We start from the raw sequence: 19,347 nt of genomic DNA on the forward strand, positions 1-19,347 counted from the left end.
AGAAAAGTACTAAGAATGGAAATTAGTCTGTGGACGTGGATTGTCTGTTGTCCATATTCTTTAATTGCATTGACTACATTATTGAGAGTAAAGTGAGCCTCATCTGCCCACAATATTGGAGACAACCATTCCGAGTCAATTTCCATTTACGCTAAAACACCTAATAAAGAGTTGTATCTCCTTTCATGATCAGCTTTCTTCAATTTAAATATGATTTTTCCAATTTATAAGGATAGCAATGACAAAGGAAGCTTTTAATATAAAAAGGAGCATTTTCTGCGGACCTCTGGAGAAATAACTAAGGAAGAGACCAGTAAAGTGTTATGTATGGAGTGTGGCATTGTACGGGGCAGAAACATGGACAATACGACGAAGTGAAGAGAAGCGAATAGAAGCATTTGAAATGTGGATATGAGAAGAATGGATTGTGTGAAGTGGACAGACAGAATAAGAATTGAAGCAGTATTGGAAAGAGTGGGTGAAGAAAGAATGATGCTGTAATTGATCAGGAATAGGAAAAGGAATTGGTTGGGTCACTGTCTGAGAAGAAACTGCTTACTGAAGGATGCAGTGGAAGGAATGATGAACGGGAGAAGAGTTCGGGGTAGAAGAAGATATCAGATGATAGACGACATTAAGATACATGGATCATATGAGGAAACGAAGAGGAAGGCAGAAAATAGGAAAGATTGGAGAAAGCTGGGTTTGCACTGAAAGACCTGCCCTTGGGCAGAGCACTAAATGAAAGGATACGTTTTTAGACGTTTGCTTAATTTTTTCCAAACAGTGCTGTATTGCATTTGTAAGCGTTTACTTAACACATTAGCACTATTAACTGATAACAGGTTTCCTCTAGTGAAGATGTGGCTTTCATGAAGAACTTCTACAACCTGAATATCACTAATTCATGGTCTTCCCGATTTCATTTTATTATGAACTGAACCGCTTTCTTCAAACTTTTTAATTATGCACGATATAAATTATATTGAAAGAGCCGACTCTTAGATGAATTTTTACCTGAAATAATATTGTTTCTCCAATGAAGTTTCTACCATATTCATAATAACATTTTACTAAACCAATTATTCCATGAAGATTGAAACACATTCTCTCAGACTTGAAAAATATATGTAATAAATAATTAAAGTTACAAACAAACATATCTTATGTGTTAAACCATTTAAACAAAATATAGAAATAGTGATTCACTCAAATTTGACTCTTGAGTCATTTCCTTAACTTCTCTGACACAATAATCCGTGGCGCTACAGCCAGTGAAGGGCCTAGACCGACCAGCCGGCTGCTGGCCTCACGCCCACATGCCGAAGCAGAGGTGGACGATCATCCAACCAGAATGGAGGTATCGTGTGGTTAGCACGATGATCTCCCCCCATCCGTTATAGCTGGTATTCGCAACCGGATTTCGCTACCTATCGTAGCTCCCCAAGTGCATCACGATGCTGGGTGGGCACCGGTCCCATACACTGGCCGAAATTTCATGAGAAAATTTCTTCCCCCATGAAGACTCGAACCAGCGCGCATTCCGTAACGCGAGTCCTAGGCGGGATGCCTTAGACCGCGACGCCGCGGCTGACACAATAACTGATGCTAAATGAAATTATATAATATATAATATATTTCCAAAGTATTTCATTTGGGGTTACTTATAAAATTATTCATATTATTTATGCAACAGTTCTTTAATAATTTTATTCAACTTTCGAGTTGTTCAATAGGACAGATCTTTGGAGTAAGATTTAGAGCGGTGTGATTTTATAAAGAAAAAATACCGGTAAAGATACGACTCTGAATAATTGTTACATAATACCGGTATGTGTAATGAAAAAGTATGTGCCATTTACTAGCCGTACTTTCATTCTAACTCTTAATCATTCCACAATTTAAGTAAATATTATTAATTTTTGGTCCTACATAATTTTTTGTTATGGTTATTATTTGTTGATGTCAGAGAAAAATTCGCTCCGAAGCCGAGGATCGAACCCGGGACCCCTAGTTCTACGCACTGGGTGCTCTATTACTGAGCTTCGTAATTCTGTTTCCTCCTGCTGTTAACATCCATTCGTGTTTACATAAAGTACAGTACGATTATTTAGTCCTGACAGTCGCCGACAATGTGCGCCTGGGTCAGGCGAGTCCATTAAGTTACGCCAAGGGGTGTTCAGGTTAGTCAGTCGCTTGCATTCAGAACGATCGGATATCACGCATGCGGTAGAGCATTGTGTTTCCAGTACAGTTAAGCTGTAATGCATTTCCTTACTGACGGCTCGCTCCTAGCTCTACTCCGAACTCTTCCCAGTACTCATATTACTTCCCTTCTTTCGCGTCGCTGAGCTTTGAGGACTAAATAATCGGTCTGTATACTTTGTCAACAACTGCACACATCAACTCTGTTCCTTTTATTAACTTAAACCTGACTTGGAACCTCTAAATGGTTTGTGCCCTGTAACTACACTGCATTCTGCTGGTTACCATTTGTCATCCAAGTGGATTTAATCATTTACAACGATGCTAATGAGTAGGATACATTTCTCATTATCACACTTCTATTTGCCTACCTTCAAATCATTGTGAATTATTCCTATAGTCATCAGCAAGTATGGAAAAAAATCCAATCTACGTCTCGTTTATCTAAACTCATTAAGCCATAGTTTTCTGCCCAAGTGCAGGTCCTTCACTGCAAAACCACAATTCTCCAATCTATTCTATTTTCCGCCTTCCTGTTAGTCTCCTCGTAAGATCCATATATCTTACTGTTGTCTATCATCTGATACCTTCTTCTGCCCCGAACTTTCCTCCCCTTTACCTTTCCATCCCAGTAGATTTTTCATAAGGAAGTTTTTCCTAAACTATAGGATCGAAATTGCGTGTTATATTGCGTTACCTTATTTCTTTTGTCTTAATTAATTTCACTTTTAGGAACATGATTTTACTTCTCACAATTTAACAAAAAAGTGTTCAATGTACAATATTAAACATATTTGTCATTATATTCAATGGTCTTCAACGGTTTGATTTGGAATATACTCTGTTCTAACCATCTTTCGGAACATGAAAGCGGATAAATATTGCCAACACTACACGAATAAAACTTTGAAATACAGACTAACACTTTTAAACTTTCATCAGAATCCAATAGAGCAGTGACAGTGTACAGAGGTTAAATAGACCGAATGTTACATGTTTTATTACAATCATTTAGAAATACAATTGCAATAGATTAAGTACAAATGAAATAATTTACACAGTAAAATTACATAACACATACTAAGTATAAAACGAAATTACTTTGCAGTAAGTATGCTACGGTACAGATAAAAATAGTTCAATAAAATCATTATCCAAGTATTCTTGCACACTACAAAAATTTTGTTTAGGAAAAGTGTTTTAACATTATGTTTGAAACTCTTCAGGCATTTAATTCTCTAAATATTTTCAGGCAATTTATTATAAAAGGTAATTCCCAAGTCATAAAGTCATTTAAATATGCGTTCCTGCATACATAGCTTGAATGTCTTAAATGAAAGTCGTAGACTATTGATAGTACAATACAGTGAAAGGAGTTCGGCCGGCACCGTGGGTCGTGTCCCGGTTTAGCTCAGATGGAAAGAGCACCCAGCGCGCACAGTTGAGAGGTCCCGGGTTCGATTCCCGGTGTCGGAACGAATTTCACTCAAATTAATACCGTAGATAATTTCCAAAATACTGTAACTATGAAACATTTTATTTAATCTGCACTTGGGAACCATTAAATTGAAATTACTTCTCGTTCTCGTATGGTAATTGTAAACATCATTCACGACTACTCTCATATCAACATTCTCATAAATAGGCAAGACACAAGCAAGAACATGGAGAGAAGAATGTTTTAATAAATTTAAATTTTTTTAAATTTCTTTCCAGTGCAGTGTTCTAATTGTAGGGTCGGAAATGAGAATATTAGTACCTAGTACTGAAGGTTTTAAAGATTGTCATAAAGCAGTGTTTGAAAATCTCATTGAATTCACAATAGTATATCGCCGTTGTTCCTGCAATAAATCCTATGTGACATATTTATCTTTTTTTCATATTTTTTCTCTATTAAATAACTAAAATAGTGATACAGCAAATAATAAAATCTCCTATATGTAATTATATTTCCTTGTTTCGAAAATGTAAGAATTCACGTCTCCTATGTACGGCTGCCATAGAATGAATAAATGTGTTTTTTTTCTTCCTACTGAAAAGGTTATATTTTGCACATAGGAGTTATGGCAGGAACAACGACTATAAAGAATGTCTCAACGAGAACGCTGGATTTAATAATGTGAGTAAATGCAAAAAAAAAAAAAAAAAAAAAAAACAGATGACAAAGCAGATAGCAGTGCCGCAAACCCAACAATAACAAGATGTTGTTGCGACATTGTGCCATTGTCTTCTTGGCTTGGCGGCACTGTTATCTATACTGTTATCTGTTTTGTTTCATTTATTCCCATTATTTAATCCGGCGTTCTTATTGGTACATCCTTTATAATGGTGTGTACCCTTCATAAAAATATTAGTCTGACAGAGTACACTGGATTTATAAAATCATTTGGGAGAGGAAATAATGTAGAGTTGAGTGGAGCAAATAAAGGTTCAGGTATATAAACTCTCTCGTTTGTATTGAGACACAACTGAACATGAAATTAACTTCTGTGATAAGCAAACGAAAGCTGGAACTACTCTTAAGCCTTTAATTTACTGATCCGACTACCCATCGTACAAAACTGACAGAGAAGTTGTAGAATCAGCAGGGGCTAATTACTGTGTAAACTACAAGAAAAGTTGTCGGTGAAACCAACAGGAAATTCACGGTCGTACTACAAGTTTCTTTCGTCCCAATCCATTATACAAGCTAGAAACAACTTTTCAACTAACATGTCAGTCATTGTCAGGAGATTAAGTTATAAGCATAATATGATTAAGCGCTTCCATGTTGTTCAGTCCTCATTAAAAAATAAACTCGTTTCTGAACAGAAATTTGTAAATAGGAATTATTGAATTTTGTCTAGCCATACAAAGGATTTCTTGGAGTAATATTCGCATGGATTCATATTATTCAGAATAGTTACAAATTAATACAGGTAGTTGAGAGAGCTCAGGGATATTTAAATTGTAGAAATTGTATTAAAAATGTTATATCCAGGTTAAAATTATAAAGTATGTAATGTAAGGTTTTAAATGATTATATATTATATATGTACTTTTTCTGTGAACTATAATATAATAATATCCTATCATATATTGTCATATGCCTATTCATAATCGATAAATAAAAAGAGAGCTCAGGGGATAGTTTGAGATGAGAAACTCAGTAGGTAAATGGCAAGACTTTTTTTCCCAAAAAGAAATGCTTTTCTTCACACAAGTGTCTGGCATTTTGACAAGTGCACGATGCGGAAATAGTGTACCTTTTCTTGTAAATTCCAAGTTATTCCAAGTTCATTGAATTTTGTGAGATTATTTCCAGTACATTCCTCCTCGACAAGAGCAGATCATTTGATGAAGATAAATACAAAATCTGGGGTGCTATGAAGGTCGCCTTACCTTCGATAGTACATCCAGCAAAACTAAAAAAAGAGATTCTCCATATAGGGACATATTATTATTATTATTATTATTATTATTATTATTATTATTATTATTATTATTATTATTATTATTAGCCACTGAAGTACCTCAGGCGACAGCATGTTTGTCTACAGATCAGTAGGTGCGCTCGGGCGTGGGTTCGATTCCCGCATGACTGATCATCAGCTTTTTTTCCGAGATTTTCTCCAACTCTAAAGCGAATACCAGGTAATCTACGGCGAATCCTTAGGTTTCATCTCGCTATTAACAATTTCAACAACACTAAATTATCTTACAATTCATTTTGAGTTTTCAGTTAAATCAGTCAATATTATAAATTTATCATATGATTTATCATTTGTTGCAAATTATTATTTGCTAATACATCTTACTGAAGAAAATATATGAAAGTTTTCGCCTATACGGCATCATCAGATATTCAAATGTTATAACGATATCTAAAACGTACTGTAAGTCCAATATGGTATTCACAGTAATAAACATAACAACGATTTAAATATTAGTCATGAGTTATATGTAATAAGAATCCGATATTTTTTGAGAAATATGTTAAATTTGACTGATTTGTGAATAGTTTCGCCGACTTGCCGAAAATGTAAAAATATAAATGTAAAATACATAGAACGCATGTTACATATTTTGTGTTTGTTGAATGTCACTATTATATATAATTTGTTAAAATTTGATAAAAAAAAATAAAATGTTTGTACTTATGCCTTTGTGACACAGATTCGACGTGATATTATACAAATATTACTGATGCAATTAAAACCTACAATGTTATGATAATGTATGTCTCACATGCAATACAATTCGTTTTGTTGGAATCTTCTATATATGATTGTTCATCAAGTGATTCTTGACTTGTATTTATGTACAGTAGTGGCAAAAAGAACCGGACCGACCCTTGTAGCTGATTTCAGAGCCTTGTTCACACAGAGCACGATAGACTGGTAACTAAGACTTTCGTGGCTCGAATCCTGCCTGGGAAGGAAACTTTTTTTTGTTCCTTCTTGAAATTTATTCCCAATAGTTTTCGATTGCAGCGATATTTTACTACTTAATTAACTTACTATTCCCAGAACATGAATTTTACCAGCAATCGAAAAGTATTGGGAATAAATATGAATAAGGAACAAAAAAAAGTTTCCTTCTCAGGCAGGATTCGAACCACGAAAGTCTTAGTTACCAGTCTATCGTGCTCTGGAGTGAACAAGGCTCTGAAATCAGCTACAAGGGTCGGTCCGGTCTTTTTTTGCCACTACTGTACGTGTGGGATCAGTGCGGCATTCATTCATAGAGGAAAGTGCCCTAAACCGGACTCCTTCCCCTAAAGTGGACCCCTGGTCTCCTGGCTCTGCATTCTCCTGAATTCTAGCAGAACTAAGTGCAAATAGTAGTTTAGGCTTCTATCACTCTGTAGCGGAGCACACACTTCGCCCGCTTCACTTGTTGCTTATCAGTCCGCAATTACGTGTTTTGACAGTGGAAAAAGTTTTTACATGGTGCTACATTTTTCGTTTTTTCTCCTAGATATTGGCAAGTAAGCCATTCGACCTATATATATTCTTAAATGGTAAGGTTTAAGGTTATTGCTTGTCATTACACCGTTTAATTTAGATGTTTGCTTAAAAATCTATTGAATTAGCAAAATGTTGGCTATAGTCGCGTAAACTGGACCCCCTTTAGTTGCCTAAACCGGACCCCCTTTAGTTGCCTAAACCGGACCCCTTATTTTTTTCATATTTAAAGTTTACCTGTATTTGTACACACTCTTATTCTCTTGGAATTCTATTCCAAATTTCAGGAGGATAATGGGGTAGGAAGGAACAATCTTTACAGCGTACTATTCAGAGTGGATCCAAATGAACTCCTTCACTCAGTGGTTTCGACACTATACCGAGTTTGCCAATCCTACAAAGCAAAAAACCTGTGCTGTTGCTCTTCGATGGCAACTTAGCTACACAGAATATTGATCTGAACAACTTGGCAAAAACAAATCATGTTACCATTGTGTCGCTGCCACCTCACTCTTCACACAAACTACAACATTTGGACAAAACTTTCATGGTCCCCTTAAAGTTCACTACAGCAAGGAAATCAGGCAGTGGTTAAGGCAAAATGAACGTGCTGTCAGTGCTTTTGATGCAATAGACCTGTTTGGCAAAGCCTATATTAGATGCCAAACAGCTCAAATAGCAATCAAGGGATTTAAAGCAACCCTTGAACAAGAAGCTGCTTTCAGATGCCGAATACATTGAAGAGGCAAACAAAAAACGATATTTCTCTTTCTATGAATCTGAGTTAAACAAACGAACAGCAGAAAACCAGAGCTTTCCAGAGAACAGAGAAGACTGTGATGTGAACGAACCACAAGTTATTTTAGAGTTTGACCCAAATCAACCATCAACATCTTCGGCAGGTCAGGGCGTTCCTCTGTCATCAGCTACACTTGAGGATTCTCAGGGTTCCACATCTTCTAAGACAAGTCCGTTTGACATCACTCCCATTCCAAAATTAAAAAAAAAAAAGGTTCTCGAATAGGAGGCGAAAGACCTGCAGTTCTACGGTCATCACATCTACGTCTTATAAAGCCCAATTAGTGGAAGCTAAAAAAGCTAAAAACGCCATGGAAGCTGAACAACAACCACGGAATCGTGCTCAAGGACGCAAAAGCAATCGAGGCCAGGGACGTGGTTCAGAAGTATAGCCTTCAAGAAAAGGGAAAGGGCTCGTGAAAAAGCGTCTAAATTTTGTGAAAAATGTGAAAGAATCAAGCACTGAAGATGAAAAAATCATGACCTCAGGAATATCTGAATTGGATCTTTTCTCGGAAGTTTCCCCAACCAAAGATGATGCTTGGTGTGTGTGTGTGTGTTTTGTGACAGAAAATTTTCGGAGGATTCTAAAGGGGAACTTTGGGTCATGTGCGCTATGTGCTGGGACTGAAAAGGACAAGAACATCTGCGATTTTTGTCGCTAAACGATTTAATTCTGTTGTACGTTTTGTGTATCTTTTTTGAATACATCCTAACTAACTAAAACCTGTAATTGTAATATTATACTTATGCTTTGAAACTAGATTATGTTTTCTCTTATTTAATATCTTTTTCCAATTTGTTTAGTGTTATTTCGATTATTTTTAAAAGGGGTCCGATTTCGGCAACTATTTTTCAAATCGCCAAAGTGCAAGGTTATTGAAAATAATTTTTTTCCTACTATTTTTTAATAATATTTTCTAAAAGTAAAATGTAAATGCTGCATAATACTATAAAGTAAATATTACATGCTTTTAAAATATATTTTTTTACTGTTTTATGTATTTTTTTAATCAAAAACAAAATGGGGGTCCGGTTTTGGGCATTTACCTCTATTGATACATTTTAAGTTATACCAATTTTGATGTTGGTCGTTTTGGATTCGTAATTTATAACGCTAAATAAGCAAATACATATAATTAAATAATAACCTAAAAAGTAAAAGGGGATTGAAAGGATCCATGTAATTGAGTGAAATATTTATGTTCTGGATTGGTGTTATTATGAAATTGAGATTTTTAAGGAATTGATTGTTATTTATAAGGATAATGAATATGATTTAGAGTGAAATAAATGTAACACAATTTGTGTGTTGTATCATTAATTGTTATTTTTCATTTTCTATCGATTGAATACGTACCATATCTGTATAAAGTATTTACAACTGTATAGCTGTATTTCATCTGAATTGGTTTGTAGGAGAGCCGTTAGTATGGTTCTATGATAACAGAAATAAGACATACAGCTAACTTCATTCATTTAGCAAACGCCATTCCAATGCAAGAGTCTAGTCCGTTGCTAAGCAAGTGACGTCAGAATATTGTGACGTAACTCAATGTCGTTCCAATTCAAGTAACTTCAGAATATTGAAGAGCAGACCCGTACGCGATAGTGTTCTAGAGGGAAAGAGCAGCAAGAGCGCTTGCGCGGCAGCGTTAACCACTACATCAGAAACCTACAAATTGTACGGAGAAAGAACCTCAACTAAGTCCAAGAGAGGGGATGGGACATTCAGTAGCAGCAATCCTGAGTAAAATTATCCCGTGGAAGAATCGGGAGGAAATGAAACGCAGACTAAATATGGGAAATGCCTGTTATTATTCGGTTGAGAAGCTTTTGTCATCTAGTCTTCTGTCAAAAAGTCTGAAAGTTGGAATTTATAAAACAGTTACCGTATATTACCGGTCTGTATGGTTGTGAAACTTGGACTCTCACTTTGAGAGAGGAACAGAGGTTAAGGGTGTTTGAGAATAAGGTTGTTAGAAAAATATTTGGGCCTAAGAGGGATGAAGTTACAGGAGAATGGAGAAAGTTACACAACGCAGAGCTGCACGCACTGTATAGTTCACCTGACATAATTAGGAACATAAAATCCAGACGTTCGAGATGGGCAGTACATGTAGCACATATGGGCGAATCCAGAAATGCATATAGAGTGTTAGTTGGGAGGCCGGAGGGAAAAAGACCTTTGGGGAGGCCGAGACATAGATGGGAAGATAATATTAAAATGGATTTGAGGGCGGTGGGATGTGATGGTAGAGACTGGATTAATCTTGCTCAGGATAGGGATCAGGATATGTGAGGGCGGCAATGAACCTCCGGGTTCCTTAAAAGCCAGTAAGTAGTAAGTATTATTATTATTATTATTATTATTATTATTATTATTATTATTATTATTATTATTATTATTATTATTATTATTATCATTATTATTAATGAAACCTTATGAATGCAATTCCAATTTTAAATGCAACATTCCAATCCCAAATTCTTTGCATTATCGGAAACATATACCTGCATGAGGTGTCGTAATTATTTTTACTTATTTTACACGTACCAATAGTAAATTCTTCTTCTGTTTGATATGTATTACGGTATTTGTATTCGGAGAGTCCAGACGGAAGTCTTTGTGTAGTCCATTATGTAATGCAACATACAAAACCCAAAAGTAATGATGAGATGACTGGGAAAAATAATGTATGGGTTTTGAACCTCAGAGATTCAGCAGACACGGCTCAGGCAGATTAATAGGCAACACAGCATCAGCTGGACGCCACTGTCATGAACATGCTTCGGGTGCTAACAAGGGTCGCTGCATTCTACGAGTATCGTGCCCCGGAAATGTCAGCGGATATCGCCCATTAATAGTCTGACCAGTAGACACGCGTGAAAGTTGCACAGAGTAACAGTAAACTGAATGACCATCCTTTGTCGGTATTTTACTCTGAAATATTTCTGTCAATGAGAAGAAATTATATGATGTTAACAGAATAATAGAGTTAAGTGGATAATGTATGCCATGGATGGGCATTTAGTAGTTCGCAAACCTGAAGTACTTCGAAACTTCCCTCCAACGCCGAGAGATGGGGCTGTAATTTACAGTGCCGTTCTCTTCGTATCAGTCGTTTTGCACCGTACAAATCAAAACAATTGAAGGAGTCATAAACAAAGGGATATAAAAGCACTTTAGTTACTTTTGAGAAAAAGCGATTGAGAGGCGTCATGGGATGGATTCTTCTACTTTAGTCTGGACATGCAATATTTTACAAAGTATCTTAGAGTTTCTTTTTCAGTCGATACCTTCTTTGAAAAGATACATCGTCCAGTTCTTCAAATGGGTACTACCTGTCTCCAGCTATTATGAAGTAGCTGTAGATATTAAACTTATGGCATATATCTAATAATGTTGAGCTCCATTTTGGAAAACAAACCACAGTTTTCTCTCTTTACCGCTCCATCGAGACCGGTAAACATTTTACGGCGCGAAGTCTCGGCAAAATCGAAACCGAGCTTACTGCAACACAAGTATGACTTTACCGAAGTCAACTAATACCTTCACCGCGTATACTAAATACCGAGGTTGGAGCACTTCGGCATTAGAATACTTAGATTTTGCTTGTCATCTTCATCTTATCATTATTTCACTTTTGTCTTATTACCTTGTCATCAACTCTACATAATGAAACCCCTATTTCCGGACAAATTCCTAAAAAAAAAAACAAGTTACGATTCATCTTACAATGGAGAAACAATGATCCCCACAATTACTCAACTTAAAAGTGGTGGTGGAATTTGAAATATATCCTTCATAACTGTGTTCTTGTCTTCCTAAATAAACTTTCTTTACAGTAATTTTGTTTTTCTCTGGCGGTCGCAATCACAGTGGCTAAGGTACCACACGACTAAACTTCTAGGGTGATAGAAGTTTGTCTATGACACTGAGAAAAACGTGAAAAATAAGCTACGTCATCGACAATACAAAGTGCTATATGAGACGAGAAATCACGAAATTGGCCAAAACACGTCCTTGAAATTTATTGTGCAATGACTAGAAATTATAGAATTTTACATACTAAAACAAAGACAACCATCTTGTTGTAATTTAATTATTATTTTAACAATTGTAATTAAACCATAATATTATACCTGAGCAGCAGTGTGGAAATATAATTTCTGTGTCGTGTTCCTGACTACATCTTCAAAAGCATTTTTATTGTCATTTAGCAATAAAAAAGAGTGAAAAACAATATTTGACAGAATTAAATGTTAGCATACCCCTGTCATTTATTAGTTTATTACAAAAGATAGTCATTGAATTGTTTCTTTAATACTCTAAATATTATTTAAATCAATCCCTAATAGTTAATGTCAGTTCTGTGACACATACTACAAGCGATATAAATATCCACTGGATGACAGCAAGAGTCCAGAACAGGTCTTCAGTTGTTTGGTATGGGCCACAGTGTAGGAGTATGTAGTGAAAGGATGATTTGTAATTTGTATATTAGAGACAGAAGAACATATGTAACTGTTTTCTGTTGAGTGGCCTATCTTTATTACCAATCAGTTCTGAGATAGTTAAATTTTGTAAAATATGTGAAATGTGTCATGTAGATTTATTTTAAGTCAGATATGAGGGTCTGCATATCTTAAATCCAGTAATCAACATGAGAGTTAAGGGATAACAAATTGAAAATTGTTTTTGACATTTCTGAGACGTCACAGAATTGGCATTTTTGTGGACATTATTGTATAAATTGTAGAATAAAATAATACTCTCTTGTAAATAATCGTGTCCAGTAATGTAACACTGATCTACACATTAACAATAATGTACAGAAAAAAATAAACTAAATAAATACATAATTTAAAATGTCTGTGAAACGTATCAATTTTGTCAGATTTTGTGAATTTTAACCATAAACTCAACAGTAACTCCCAGGGTTAAATTCAAGGAGAGCTACTGATTCTTCATTGTCACACTTCACTCAGCAATCTTATTTGCATAATATACTGACCTATAAAGTGTCGTTTTGCAGGCTGTTACGGGTTGGGAGCGATAGACCCTGCGTTGTACCGAGGAGCGTTGGACTTAGAGGAGGAGCTGCAGTTTCCCGAGGGGCACCTGGGCCGCATTTGGTTCTCGCTGCGCTACGAGCCTGCCACGGAAAAACTCCTGGTGTCGCTCCTTAAGGCCAAGAACCTGCCCAGCCGCACCGTGGGCACTGTCAATAGCTGCGATCCGTTCGTCAGGTAAGATTCTCTCTAATGTCCTAGTGACGCCACATACCTCAAGTGGGTTTACAAGACACTAGAGACCCAACATTGAGTGCACACTTTCTGTGTAACTTAAATTTGTGGTTTTCTGTTAGCGAACAGTAGCGTGAAGCTATACCTGAAAGCTAGATTTGTATAACTGGACTTAATATTTAATCACTTCTAAAAACTGGAACTTTCATTTGGTTAATATAAAATTATAGGATTTGTACAGGGACATCATTTTATTTTTACCAACATTTTTAATATTAACTTGGCTATACATTTAGAGAACCGGAAACACCGTTCGCTACACCCTTCCACGGCTGGAGTTCGATGATACTGGCGTAAAACACAAACAAATCACTTTACTAGGTATAGGAGGGAAGAAAAGTACTTCATCCATTTACGTAAACTAGGAAATATCGCGATTTTGAGTTCGATAATTTTCATTAGGTTTTTGTTTAATCAAAATGCAATACAGTATTAACAATGAGTGTTTTTATTCACGAACTGAGTTATCCATGCGAACGTATTCATTATGCAGTGTATATTATGCTGTCCACAGCACATTAGCGTACAATTTAGAGAATGAAGTTAAATTGAAAAATAATCATAATATGGATATTTAAACACATTTTTGAAAATGGTGGCCGTTCATTTCGATACAGGCTTTAGTTCTTTTGTGCATATATTCGCACTATAGACTATTGCATCTAATTCCAATTGCCAGTTTCGTTCTTCGGACTAGTAACTCATGTTGAAATAATTCTGTACCTACTCTATAAAAGAGTACCTTACGTACTGTAAATTCAATCTTCTCTTCTGCCCGGTCCGAAAAGATAAAATTACTCAGACATGCTATCTACTTTCCGTCCAAGTGGTTATGCCGCAGGATCGTAGCAAGGGGGAAAATTACGTGACAGTTAATTACTTAACGAGGCCCTTTTATTTAAGTTATTTTAAACAGTTGTATAATATTACGTAAACGTCCAATTCCTAACAGAAATTAATGTTTTCGGTAAAGAGCTAAGACAGCCCTGCTTTTACAGAGGGGCGTGCAGAAGTAGGTGGGGGGAAATCGGGATGCGACGTAGGCAAACGGACAGTACCTGTGCGAAAATATGATTAAATATTGAAAGCTCTTTCGTCACTGGAAAACGCGAACATATTTCTGGAACGTACTATACTCACTAACTCAGTGCTGTTTACTATATGCGGCCTTGATTCTGTCTGGAGGACAGTTGGAACTTCATTAGTAGAGGGGGTGGGAGTGAAGTACATTCAAAAACTCAGGTACAATAAAAATTGAAGTAAAAATAAAATGATGTCCCTGTATTTGGCTACCCAAAAAGAAATTGACTACTTCAAGTAACCGAACATTTTATGTTTGGTTAATAACTTCACATTCCATACGTGATTACGTTAAATAACTTCATGTTTATGCTTAGAAACTGCAGAAAATAAAATATGACTTTTATGTTTTCTTACTCCAAACAACGTTGCATTTCATACTTTGCCCTACGAAGCTAGAATATTCATATAGGCTTTTAAACCTTTATTCTGTGATACCACAAAACCTTTAATGCTTGACTATATCAAACAATTCGACTTTTGTGCACAGCTAATCTAAACAGGTGGCCTTTTCACATTTCACTACCCAAAAATATTGTGCTTTCAGATTTTTTTGGATAATATAATTAGGCTTCATCTTTGGCCACCGCGAAGAGCTGAACCCATTATACTCGACTATGCCCAAAAACTAAATCTTTCACACAAGTTAACACTAATGAATTGAACCTTCCGGATCTTGATCAACACTACTCTGTGGGTGGAATCTGTTGGTAGTTTTGAAACTTTAATAAATGTTATTACAATTAATAATTAGACTATTACAAAGTTAAAAAATTTCGAAAGAGGGAAGATGATATTTACATTTATTGCTCTTGTAATACTACAACGTACAAAAATTGCATAATCGTAGGATTTATTGTTTCAAATTAAATTTAAATTACAAATTACATGTAGGCTACATTGTATAAAATATATAGTTTGCACCTAAAAGATCAAATGCTCGTGCTTTGGGTAGGTACACTAAAAGTTAAGTGATATAATTAAAATTTTAAGTAATAATTGAAAAAAATAAAATAAAATAAATTGTCGATAAAATGAAAGGAGCTATCTGTACAAAAAAGGTAAATAATGGACAATTTCAATTTAAAGAAATCCTAATATAAATTAATTCTCTTGCTGTAAATATTATTATGGTTATATAACATTTTTAATTTGTTTTAATAAACAAATTCTAGACCTATAATCTTGATCCACTATATAACGAATGAATTTGACCATTTATAAAGAGTGTAAACTATATAAACTACCAAAATTATCCAGACTGTACAGTACATCTCAGTCTACTAAACATGACGTGTAGTGAAATTTTTATTTTTTTTTCTATTTTTGTTTTTAAATCTTAAAATATCATGTTTTTAGGATTAATATTAGTCTAATATTTACTGTTCGAGTAAATGTGAACGTCATTGCTAATGACATTCCGTCCAACATACGCTAACACTACCACAACAGAGAGGCAACAAATTACCCTAATTTATAAATAAGGATATCACCACAGTCGCAATGTACGTGGCGGACCGAAGTGACGGGCTACTATCATTTCCAAAAACGTTAGACTCACGGATAATATACTTTTTTCTAGGAAAACCACAAAACTTACAGGAAAATTTTATTAGACTTTTTTATTAGACTGTTCAGTGATTTATACTCTATTACCAGTATTTTTTTTGGCAGTTTACATCGTTTACACCCTATATATTGTATTTCAATTCAAGTAAAAAAGGACATACTTGCCTAGCATTATGAAATGTTTCTATATGATTGTTATACTTACATCGATTTTTATTGAAAAATTTTAACAAACTTAATTTGTAAGTATGTTCAATATTATGAAAATAAAATTATGAATTAATTAAATTTGTTGCATAATAATTAAATAAATATTAAATACAGATTGTTGTAATTCCTATTAGCTCAGTATTCAAGAGACTTAGGGATTGTATTTACTTACAAATGGCTTTTAAGGAACCCGCAGTTTCATTGTCGCCCTTACATAAGCCCGCCATCGGTCCCTACCCTGTGCAAGATTAATCCAGTCTCTATCATCATATCCCACCTCTCTCAAATCCATTTTAATATTATCCTCCCATCTACGTCTCGGCCTCCCCAAAGGTCTTTTTTCCTCCGGTCTCCCAACTAACACTCTATATGCATTTCTGAATTCGCCCATATGTACTACATGCTGTATTAGACTAATTTAAAATTAATAATGTATTTAAACACCGCCTATTCAATAATTTTAAAAAACATTGTACTCGTATTTTTAAAGGTTAGAAAATTTGTCACTAGCGTTTTTATTCATGGTGGACACCTTAATATAGTACTGGATCAATGACGACAATCTAGAGTGTTTTTATATCCTTATTAAATGATAGTATATTCTTGTGTTGAGCTATGTTAAACTGACACAAGTATATTAAGTAATTGGATTTGACATTTAATAATAGTGTTTTTAAACCAGTAGGGAAATGTCTCCAAAATGATTCCTTTACGAGGAATGTACAGGGACATCATTTTATTTTTACTAACATTTTTAATATTAACCTGGCCATATCTTTGGATTAAAGGTCTAGAACCGGAAACACCGCTTGCTCCCCCTTCCAAGACTGGAGTTCGATGATATTGGCATAAAATACAAATCACTTTACTAGGTATAGGAGGAAAGAAAAGTAGTTCATCCATTTATGTAAACTAGGAAATATCGCAATTTTGAGTTTGATAATTTTCATTAGGTTTTTGTTTAATCAAAATACAGAACTGTATTAACACTTAGTGTTTTTACTCACGAATTGAACTATCCATTCGGACGTATTAATTATGCAGTGTATATTGTACTGTTACAGCACATTAGCGTACAATATAGAGAATGAAGTTAAATTGAAAAATAATCATAATATGGATATTTAAACACATTTTTGAAAATGGTGGCCGTTCATTTCGATACAGGCTTCAGTTCTTTTGTGCATATTATCGCACTATAGACTATTGTACCTAATTCCAATTACCAGTTTCTTCCTTCGTACGAGTAACTCATGTTGAAATAATACTATACCTACTCTATAAAAGAGTACCTTACGTACTGTAAATTCAATCTTCTCTTCTGCCCGATCCGAAAAGATAAAATTACTCAGACATGCTATCTACTGTCCGTCCAAATGGTTTTGTCGCAGGGTCGTAGAAAGGGGGAGGGAAATCACGTGACAGTTAATTACTTAACGAGGCCCTTTTATTTAAGTTATTTTAAACAGTTGTATAATATTATGTAGACGTCCAATTCCTAAAAGAAATTAATGTTTTCAGAAAAGAGCTAAGACAGCCCAGCTACTAGACTTTACAGAGGAGCGAACAGAAGCAGGTGGGGGAAATCGGGATGCGACGTAGGCAAACGGACGACAGTACCTGTGCGAAAATATGATTCAATATTGAAAGCTCTTTCGTCACTGGAAAACGCGAAGATATTTCTGGAACGTACTATACTCACTAACTCAGTACTGCATACGCGACCTCGGTTCTGTGTGGAGGACGGTTGGAAGTTTACTAGTAGAGAGGGTGGGATTGAAGTACATTAAAAAACTCAGGTACAATAAAAATTGAAGTAAAAATAAAATGATGTCCACGTATATTAATTAATAGTGAAAATATATTTTACAATGAAACATATATATTTGACATTTGTTTATTCAAACAAGAAAGTAAAGAAAACAAATCAACTGGAATGAAGTAATATGATTGAAATAAGAGTAAAACACCTACGGTACTCGTAGCCAAGTAAAGAGGAGCGAATCGTAGTCAACAATAAAAGAGCTTTTATGTCCTTTTGGATATGAAAACACACAGGTGTGAGTGACGCAAAAGCCATCAGATAGCAGTGGTGTCGGTGAATATAGTCGTCAGTTTTGAGTATCTTTTTAATAAAATCAATCAGAACTCTTTGAACCATTTGACGTGTTGAAATCGCCTGTCGCTCCTATACAAAATGTTATCGTTATTTGGCTTTGACACATGAGGCCATCACTACATTTAACTGAGGTTTACGAGCTCTCTGGTCTCGTGTAAAACAAAACGAAGGCTCTGCACATAGCACAACCACAATAATAAAAATATTATCACTAACCATACAGCAGATTGTTATTGTGAGTCATCAACATAACTACAATGGCATAATTGAGTTCCGTATGTTCATTATTTTGATCTTCTGTTTTGCATAGAGGTATAAAAATTTAGACCTGTGCACAATTACTATGCTATACAGGCATGCTTTTAAACTCACTTTATCAGTATCGGGTTATTATTTCGACCCTGTGTATTGTACGGGGATCTATGCACAATTACTGTGCAAACATTTTTTAAAAGTCACTTTTTCTCTAACACTTCCAATTTTATTTGTAACTTGAATAAAATAAGTCTTATCAATTGTATCTATTCATAGTATCTCGTAGACAAATGCAGTAAAATTTTTCAAAGTGAAATCGCAAGGATAGAATGTGTTTCCCAATTTGGACAAGTTTCCGTAGTAGCTATGCAAAATTACTTATGTCTTAAGAAATTTTATTAAGAACATAATGTATAAGATTATTAAATAGGAACCTATTTATGATTAAATCTAAACTCACTGAGTGATGTATGTATGTACTTATTCACACTGCAAACGGGTATATACCCGATGGTAACTAATTACATTCAATAATGACAATTATTACGGGTTACATCAGCTTCTTGTCTATGCGGATGACGTGAATATGTTAGGAGAAAATCCACAAACGATTAGGGAAAACGCGGAAATTCTACTTGAAGCAAGTAATGCGATAGGGTTGGAAGTAAAACCCGAAAAAGACTAAGTATATGATTATGTCTCGTGACCAGAATATTGTACGAAATGGAACTATAAAAATTGGAGATTTATCCTTCGAAGAGGTGGAAAAATTCAAATATCTTGGAGCAACAGTAACAAATATAAATGACACTCGGGAGGAAATTAAACGCAGAATAAATATGGGAAATGCCTGTT

At 35.0% G+C, this 19,347-nt stretch overlaps 1 protein-coding gene across 3 annotated transcripts in view; it reads left to right on the plus strand.

Annotated features, from left to right (window-relative positions):
• Positions 1-19,347, plus strand: part of LOC138716517 (synaptotagmin-15-like) — a 313,906-nt gene that overhangs the window by 234,767 nt on the left and 59,792 nt on the right. For all 3 annotated transcript variants that reach the window (XM_069849662.1, XM_069849664.1, XM_069849663.1), the window contains exon 4: positions 12,989-13,202. In XM_069849662.1, coding sequence (XP_069705763.1) covers positions 12,989-13,202 — 214 coding nt within the window. The remainder of the gene's footprint in view (positions 1-12,988; positions 13,203-19,347) is intronic.

Source organism: Periplaneta americana, chromosome 16 (genome assembly GCF_040183065.1).
Source record: "Periplaneta americana isolate PAMFEO1 chromosome 16, P.americana_PAMFEO1_priV1, whole genome shotgun sequence".
In the NCBI taxonomy this organism is placed as follows: Eukaryota; Metazoa; Arthropoda; class Insecta; order Blattodea; family Blattidae; genus Periplaneta; species Periplaneta americana.